This window comes from Gallus gallus, chromosome 8 (assembly GCF_016699485.2).
Source record: "Gallus gallus isolate bGalGal1 chromosome 8, bGalGal1.mat.broiler.GRCg7b, whole genome shotgun sequence".
Taxonomy (NCBI): domain Eukaryota; kingdom Metazoa; phylum Chordata; class Aves; order Galliformes; family Phasianidae; genus Gallus; species Gallus gallus.
In genome coordinates, this window is record NC_052539.1 from 20,836,191 (window position 1) to 20,844,559 (window position 8,369).

The 8,369-nt window shown below is 46.0% G+C and overlaps 1 protein-coding gene across 2 annotated transcripts; it reads right to left on the minus strand.

Moving 5' to 3' along the window:
- Positions 1-405: 405 nt before the first annotated feature.
- On the minus strand, positions 406-6,697 carry PRDX1 (peroxiredoxin 1). 2 transcript variants are annotated; one of them, NM_001271932.2, is made up of 6 exons: positions 6,647-6,697; positions 3,924-4,040; positions 3,284-3,437; positions 2,886-3,008; positions 1,956-2,086; positions 406-788 (listed from the first exon to the last, which is right to left on the minus strand). In NM_001271932.2, the coding sequence occupies exons 2-6, from the start codon at positions 4,027-4,029 to the stop codon at positions 703-705; spliced, it is 600 nt and encodes a 199-aa protein (NP_001258861.1). In that variant the 5' UTR covers positions 4,030-4,040; positions 6,647-6,697; the 3' UTR covers positions 406-702. The 2 variants fall into 2 exon arrangements, with proteins under 2 accessions (NP_001258861.1, XP_046800449.1); XM_046944493.1 differs by having other exon boundaries at positions 4,906-6,697.
- Positions 6,698-8,369: the final 1,672 nt, after the last annotated feature.

The window sequence follows — 8,369 nt, forward strand, 5'->3', positions numbered from 1 at the left end:
GGCACTGTAGTATTTCTTAACCCTGACAGATCCAGGTCAAACTGTGTTCCTCCACATTCCAGATTTTTCTTCTGCTAAGAACTTTACTATAGAAACATAGAACTGAGGTGTTAGGATCTCCATTCTAATGGAGCTGCAGAAGGCCTCTGGGAATTAAGCTGTCTACAGGCAGTTCAACAGACTGAGTTGCGAGACCGTGATCTTTTACTGCTATTAAAAAGTTGTCTTTACTGAACCAGAGGATTACACTATAACCCATATGTTGTGAAGGAGTACAGTTCCCTCTACAGAGATCACCTCTGTGTATTTTCCAGTGAATTAATTTTGCTAGTACTTGTCAGTGAAACAGAAACACAGCCTGCATCACTCTTCAAGCTCTTGACTACACAAGACCAGTACACAGTGTGCTCTTTCCACAAGTTTAATAGTTACAAAAGGATACCATTTTCTATATGCAACACATGGCTAACCACATACACTGCATTGTCACTAAAGGCAATAGGCCATGATGTACAGATATTGATCATTAGGGTTTTCTATGAAGTTACTGTCAACAGGACAAACTTTCCTTCAAGTAAAAAAAAGTTACTGTTTATACCTATAGCATGATCCCTTGACTCAAATGCAATGATTTAGTCAAAGTTTGGTAACTGGTACTTGCTCTTTATGTAAGGCATACTACTTTCCACTCAGAATGAAAGTTTATTTCTGCTTGGAGAAATACTCTTTGCTTTTCTGAACATCAGGCTTGATTGTGTCACTGCCGGGCTTCCAGCCAGCTGGGCACACTGAAACAACAAGAACATGTAAGCCTTCCTAGCCGCTCCTGCTCAATGTTTTACACAGACACTAATGCACGCTAGCAACAACTCATAACTGTTAAGACTTTTTGCACCATACAGAACATTAATCAATTCAGCATTATCTTCAGCTTTCAGCTTCTGAGCATTGCTATATACCTTATCCTAGCCTAGGTTTCAGTCTTAGCTCTGGAAGAAGAGCTTCTGCCAGATTTTGACTGCTCCAGGGCACAGTAAACCTCAAAGGGCTTCATTTGCAAGACATGTGACTGCCCCATCAACATATACTAGGGATGCCTCCTCAGTTGTAATAGAAAATAAAACATAGCATCCAAGTTAATAAACAATGACACTCTTCAGGCTAGAGCAAAAGTACAATAACAGCTGGTTTTATTAAAGTGCAACACTGATCTACCAGCTCTGAAACAAGTTAAGCATGACCAACAACAACACCTGCAATTAACTAATAACAGCTAAATACTATTAACACTTATACATCAATTTTGGCTTTAAATAAACCACTTCAAAGCTTTCATATGCAGTGGTTTTGTTTTTTTTTTTTTCTTCCTCTTTTCCTTCTTTTAGGAAAAGCAACCAGCCTCCAGCACCTTTGTATCACTCCTGTACTACAGGCACAAGAACTCTTAGCCATTTTCCCCTTTGCTTGGCCTCAACATTCATGGACACAAATCAGCAGGCTTTCAGAAACATTTAAATGCTCTAACAGACTGCTTAATACATGTATCATCAGTACCAATTGTGTGAACCTGTCTGAGAAGTCTGAGAGCTGAGTCTAAGTTAGTTTTGCCTGTAGAGGCAAGCATAAGACATGTTCTTTAGCACTGGAGTATTTTCTAATTGAAAAAGGGTATTGATGAGTGTTGTCTAATTGAAGAAGATAGACTACTGCTACGTACTTGCCAAGATGCCCAGCATTTGGTTTAAGCAATTTCAACATTAGACAAATACTTGATGGATTATCAGCTGGAATAAGGTTGTATGGTGTTAAGCTGCACTTCGAACAGCTTTACAAAAACCACCATTACAAGAAGTACAATTCTATACACATACTTAGTACCTTTCAGCAAACCTATTTAACCTGCTTAGTTAACACTGTTCTCTAGAGACCCATTTAGAATCAGAGCGAACCCTTACCTTCTCCGTGTTTATCTGTAAACTGGAAGGCCTGCACAAGCCTGAGGGTCTCATCAACAGAACGGCCAACAGGAAGATCGTTGATTGTTATCTGCCTCAAGATCCCCTTCTCATCAATTATGAACAGACCCCTACAAAGACAGACCTGAAGTTAAACACAGGTTCTAACAGATCTGTCTGAAGTAAGTTTCAGAAACAAAACTTAATGGCGTGGTATAGTATTAACCTCTTCCGTCCCCCAAAACGGAAACTACACTAGGTAGGGTTCTTTAACTACTACAACACTATAAAATAATCATACATTCAGCAAAAGCTAAGAGAGACAGCAGATAAATACAAAATGAAATGTGACCTTCCTGTGTTTATTTCGATTTAAGGAATATACCAGTGGAAAGAAAATAAAAGAAACAAAGAAAAAATGGAATTAAAGTATTCCTTCTAAAGGAGGGAAAAAAAAACTCTGCAGTTCTTAGAAATACAGCTATGGCCAATCAGTTAGTTCTCTAAAGTCACATGAAGAATGAGCAGAAGTTCAGCTCCCTCAGTAACTTCAACTGTTCAGCTGACTAAAAGATAAAGGCATGGCTTTTAATTCCTCTGTACTTTAGTCACTAAATACCTATAATCACTTTCATGACTGTGTAGATCTTGTATTAGCCATGTTTGCATAAGCTCACCTGCATCATGTAGATAGGTAACGCTCTAAGTAATGCTGTTATCAAAGGAAAGCAGCAGACATTTAACTAGCTTACCAAAACTGTAACTCTAAACAAGTAACGTCTCTCCTTGTAGAAGTGTGATAACTTAAAGCAGCTTACATCTTGAATAGCTAAGAACTTCACTGTACTGCAGGTGTCACAGCTTTAATGCAGAACTTGCATACACTTGATGTTGCAATAACATGATCAGGTTTACCTTATTGCTCATTACCTGTATGCAATACCTTCATCCTCTTTAAGTACTCCGTAGTCTTTGGCAATAACACGCTTTGTGTCAGAAACCAGTGGGATTTTCATAGTGCCCAAACCACCTTGTTTCTTAGGAGTGTTGATCCTAAAAGCAGAAGTATTAAGAAAAAAAGGTCAGTTCATAAAGTACAGAGGCTCACCCTAAGAGCTCTAAGGATGCATGAAGTGTGCCACAAGGTAACAAAGGAATTGACCGCTATTCCCCATTCTGTTCAGAAGCACTTGGAATGACAGTACTTCCTACGTGCCTTTATTTGATACACCAGTAAATTAAGCTCAAGTCTGAATACTCAGAATCCAGTTCCCGTAAGAATTGAGGCCAGGCACAATACTGTATAAGGTGAAAAGGCTGATTCTTACCAGGCAAGGTGACAGAAGTGAGAGTCAACAGAAGCTCCAATTATTTCACAGTTAATTTTCTTGAATTCATCAGCTCTGTCACTGTACGCAATAATTTCAGTTGGGCAAACAAAAGTGAAGTCCAGAGGGTAGAAGAAGAACACAACATATTTTCCTAGAAGAGCAATGCCACCAGTTAATCTCTTACATTAGGTTCTGGAGCAGTACCAAACTTGCAAACAGTGACAGAAGAGAACAGCTTTCCAGTACTTCAGTAGAAAGAAGCTCCATTAGAGGGAAGTCCACTTTCCACCAACTGACAAACCTACAAGACTTTGTAGTTCCACCCAATGTTTTGAAGATGTTCTATCGGACTCAAACTGACTGAATTTAGGATGAGACTCAATTGTTCTATTTTAGAGGAATTTTATGCTGATAATCAACAATCATCACAATTAAGACATACAGCTATGCTGTCAACAGCTTCCCAAACACACTCCCAGTCAGCAGTGAATAAAATCACTGTAAATTGTCTACAGTCAAGTGGTCACTGTTACTGGGAAACCAAATCAAAGGCTTCGGTAGATGCTCCCCCTCCCCAGCCCCCAACTCCTGCACATGGGGAGATGGCATTTGTGTCATTAGATGCACATAAGCCTACCTCTATAGTCAGAGAGCTTGATATCTTTGAATTGCCCATCTGGCATTACAGCTGTGGCAGTAAAATCAGGGGCTGGTTTTCCAATGAAAGCCTTTCCTGAAGACATCTTGATTTAATCTAGAAAAGAATTAACAGTGCAGTCTAGATAGTTGTAGGCTTGAATATATCTTACCTCCAGGTGCAAAGCATCACATCAGATTAAACATCAATGGGGCAGTTAATCAGCATTTGACCTTGCAGGAAAGCTTAAGAGTAAGATTCATTTTAAGCTCATCATCTGGGTAGTCAGGTATCCAGATGAAACGACTAAGTTTCATACATTCCTGATGGCACATTTCCTAACAATACAATTATCACATATGACCAGTAACAGCTCATTAGACAGCTAACTCTCTTCCAGCCTGTAGAGTTCCAGCTGTATTCACACTTAGTCTTCCGGCCTCAATAGGTGGGTGAGTTAGAAAGCCTTTCTTCCTAACTTCTGATGAGGAGACTCTTGTTCAAGCTCACAAGGGAATGCAGGACCTCAAACCTTGTCTCCAAGCAGAGTTTTGTTTATCTCTAAGAGAACAACGCTCTCCATAACTACTCTTCAGCCTTGCAAACAAAGACACCTTATTCTGTTTACAAACAGAAGACTCATGGTGTATTTCGATCTACATTTTACATTAACAACTAAAGTCTCACAAAGTCTTAAACTAGTGAGGCCTGGCTGGTTCCCCTGAACATTTCAGTCTATTGAAGAAGAGTAAGAGCATATACAAGGCCAAGAGAAGTTTACTTCTGGCCACCAGCCTTCAGTCCAGTCCTTTGTAGCATGTCCTGTACAGTACTTCTGCTCAGTCTGCAGATTCATCATTTCAGAGTTCCAGTTACTTCCAGAGCCCTATCTTTCAAACAGACAACTTCACGAACCTAGTCCCTTCAGCTCAGTCCTTAAGTGATCTCACCGAAGTCATTTTACATGCTGCAAAAGAATTACCTGGCATGGAGACACAAGCCTCTGAAAGGTTACTATTACTCAGTCTCATATTGCTACACAAAGCTGTGATTCAAAGACCTCTATGAACCCTGCCTGCATGGCACAAAGTCCATTCCAGAACAGGTCAGATGCACTTTATTTCTTGGCTCCTCCTCCCTTGCCACAGCTCCTGGAGAGTTACCTCAGATGTCACAAGGTTTTAATTTCTATTGAAGTTTGATCAATTGAGAGCTTCTATGAAGAGTTTAGCATCTGAAGGCTCCTCTTACACGCAGAGAAGACAGACAGTAACCCCCTCCTTCATTGCACTTTACAAAATGCCACCTTACTCAGCATGTTTAACTGCCTCATACAAAAAGTTCCACACTTCCAGTTCATCCGAGGGATTCGTCTTCAAAGGCAGCAAACCAGCACATCATCTTATGAACCAACACAGCCAGAACTGCAAAGCATTCATAAGATGGTACCGAAGCAGGCTAGCGTGATGATGTTAACAATCCCTCTGATCACTTCATGGAGCCATAAATGCAGATGCAATTCTGAAACTACCATTGCACAGCATTTCTGAGACACCCCCAACCAGAAAGTTCTGCCTTTCAAGCTATATTTATTTTCTCTGGAGCACATAATCCCATGTTTTACCGGGGAATTGCACTCTTTCCCTGCACTCAAGCTCAAGGTCATCCTTGCACTCAGTACCATGCCAGACCTATATTTGTTCCCTGAGCATAATACAAGAAATACGGTGTCAAATAAAGGTAGTCAGACTGCTCTCCGATACCTTCTGGTGGAGGAATTATTGTCCCTTTATAGATAACCTGCAAGTCTTTGACATCAGGCGAGAAGATCTAGTGGTATCCTACTGCAAGAGCTGCAGCAAGTGAAGCAAGCAGATGCAATGTGGCACCGCCTGCTGTCCCAGGCAGGGGCAGCACACAGCCGCACGCTCGGCGCGGATTTTCAGCCGCAGCGTTTCCTAATCCGCCGAGGAACGGAGCACAGACTGCGTGCGAGTTCCTTCCATTCTAGAAGCACGGCGCCGCAAGCGAAGCGCGGCTCCTCCAGCTCTGAGCGCCTCGGCTGCTCACGGCCTCCTCACCGCCACGCCGCAATTATAACAAGCCGGGCCCGCATTCCAACTGGAAATTCATACCTTTAGGATACTGCAACGGGAGCGAAAGGCCATCCCAAAGCACAGCAGCCTTCCCCTTCACCACCCCTACATCGCCACAGCGATTCGGTGAAGGTACCGAGCCGCGCTCGGAGAAGGGCGGTATCGCCATCCAGCTCCCGGCGGGGCCGCCCCGCAGCCGGGCGGGCACAGACCCCACAGCCGCCCGCAGCCGGACCGCTCCGCGACCGCGTCGCCCGAGGCCCAGCCCGGCCCCGCTCCGAGCAGCCCCCGCCGCTCCTCCCCGCGCAGCGCCGGCGGAGGGCCGGGAGGCGGCGCGCAGGGATCTGCGCTCGGCCCCTCCGTGCCCCGCAGCCCTTTCTTTCAAGAAAGGGAAAAAAAAAAAAAATACACGCCAAACGGCTGCAGAAAGCGGCGTTCCCGGCAGAGCCCTCCTCAGAGAGCAGCTTCGCTCTGCCCCTCTCCGCGGACAGGGAAAAAGAGAAAGGCGGACAGAACCAAAGCCATAAGCAAAAGCAACGTGCAGCCCCAACCCACCCTCATGCGACCCCCACCCCGAGCACTGCGTGCAACGCACGCGATCCCATCCCGCTCCCCGCCCCCACTCACACAAAGAGCCCCGCACGGCACAATCCACACTCCAGCAGGAAGCCGCGAACTGCCGCAGCCCCCGCCGCGCCGCCCCTTTATAGCGGCCCCGATCTCGCGAGGAGACGGGCGCGGCGCTCCCGGTCCGTTCCTCCCGTCCCGCCTTCCCGGGCCGCCCGCAGGGGCAGCGTGACTCGGCACAACTCGGCACAGCGCGGCCGCCGCCCGATAGCCGCCCCGCGCCTTATCTGCGCCGCGCTGTGTGGCGGCCGGAGAACGGCAGCGCTCAGCGCTTGGATGGTGGCCGGGCGGCGCCGGGGAAGCAGCCGGCGGAACGGTTGGAAGCGGCTCACGGCGGGATGAGTCAGATGGCTGAAAGCAAGAAGTGGCTTTAATGCCTTAATAGAACCAAGCCGCGATAATTAGGAGCCGTCAGAGAGGGAGTGGATAGGCTGCATTTAGAGGAAGAACGAGATCCAGCTGCTCCCGCAGCTCCGGCACGTTGCCAGCACACGGAGCAGCAGCGGCTTTCTCATGGCGCAGTGCTTATTGTGCTCATTTCTCACCCTTACACGCACAACGTACCCATTCTGTACAGCTACGACGGGGCACTTTGCTTTGGGTCTGTCCCTTTAGCGTGCCCCGAAGCACACACACAGCGCTGTACAGCACAGCTGGTCCCTGCGTGCCCCCTAAGCCACCACACCGCTGTGTGCTCTGCACAGCTGATCCCCACCTGCACGTAAAGCCCGGTGAATGCCGAGCACACGGACCTTCCTGTACACACACTGTGTTACTGGAGCCCAGTGTGGGTACAATCCTGTACGTGTGGGGACATTTTAACATAATCCATGCAAAAAGTCATTCATAAGGCAAGAGGTGAGGTGTTCCCAGGCCTCTGGGCATCCATGCACAGCAGCTGCTGCACGCCAGTTGTAATGAAAGCAATTACCTATCATTAAACACACAAGGCATGCATTTTGTTCTCCTTGTTTTGCCCAAGCACAGACTGTGTTTCTGGGTCAAAACGTCCCGCGTTGCCTCTTCCTTCCTAACAGCTCTCTTCTTGAAATGTGGCATCAGCACACTTGATTCCTGCACGCCTTGATGATGTCTGCTTTTTGATGGAAAGACATTTTACCCTTCGTTACCTTCTCTGTCTTATTTCCTACTACTGGAAGCTGGGGTTTGCTAAAATTTCATGTGTCATATTAATACAATTCAGGGATTTTGGAAGATTTTCGAATGGATTTCTGATCGGCAAAGTCTCCAAAAATAAATGGAATCCGTCAGTTTTCCCTCCCCGTTTTATTCTCTCCCTTTCCCAGCATTGCATTCCCTCCCTTACTATTGCTGTGTCTTTTTGTGCCCTCCTTCCACCCCTGCGTTACGTCGGGACGTCAGGGCAGGCTGCACCAGAGGAATCTGGTCATGTGGCTGCCCAACAGATTAATGAACCTTTGTGCTTTTCAGTCTCCCGAGCAGTCGAAGGCAGACAGAATCTGCAGCAGGACGGCCTGTGTGGAAGCCAAGAGCCTTGGTAGGTGAATACCTCGCCTTACTCCGATACAGCCCCACTATGCTTTCTGAATTATTCCTATGTGTAGTTTATAAACGACGAAAATGGAAGCCTGCAGTAAACGCCAAAGCTGGTTATAGTTTTCCTTGGTGGTGGTTGGGATGAGGCACGCAGCGCTGTGAGCCCAGAGCAGCCATCTCAGCCACAGCCCCAGTTCTGTTCCCA

Bases quoted from the DNA above. Each gene is read 5' to 3' on its own strand.
- PRDX1 (NM_001271932.2), bottom strand. From the start codon at position 4,029: ATGTCTTCAGGAAAGGCTTTCATTGGAAAACCAGCCCCTGATTTTACT. The intron at 3,438-3,923 runs GTAGGCTTATGT...TTGCTCTTCTAG, and splicing joins CAAGCTCTCTGACTATAGAG to GAAAATATGTTGTGTTCTTC. The intron at 2,087-2,885 runs GTAATGAGCAAT...CTGTCTTTGTAG, and splicing joins GATGAAGGTATTGCATACAG to GGGTCTGTTCATAATTGATG.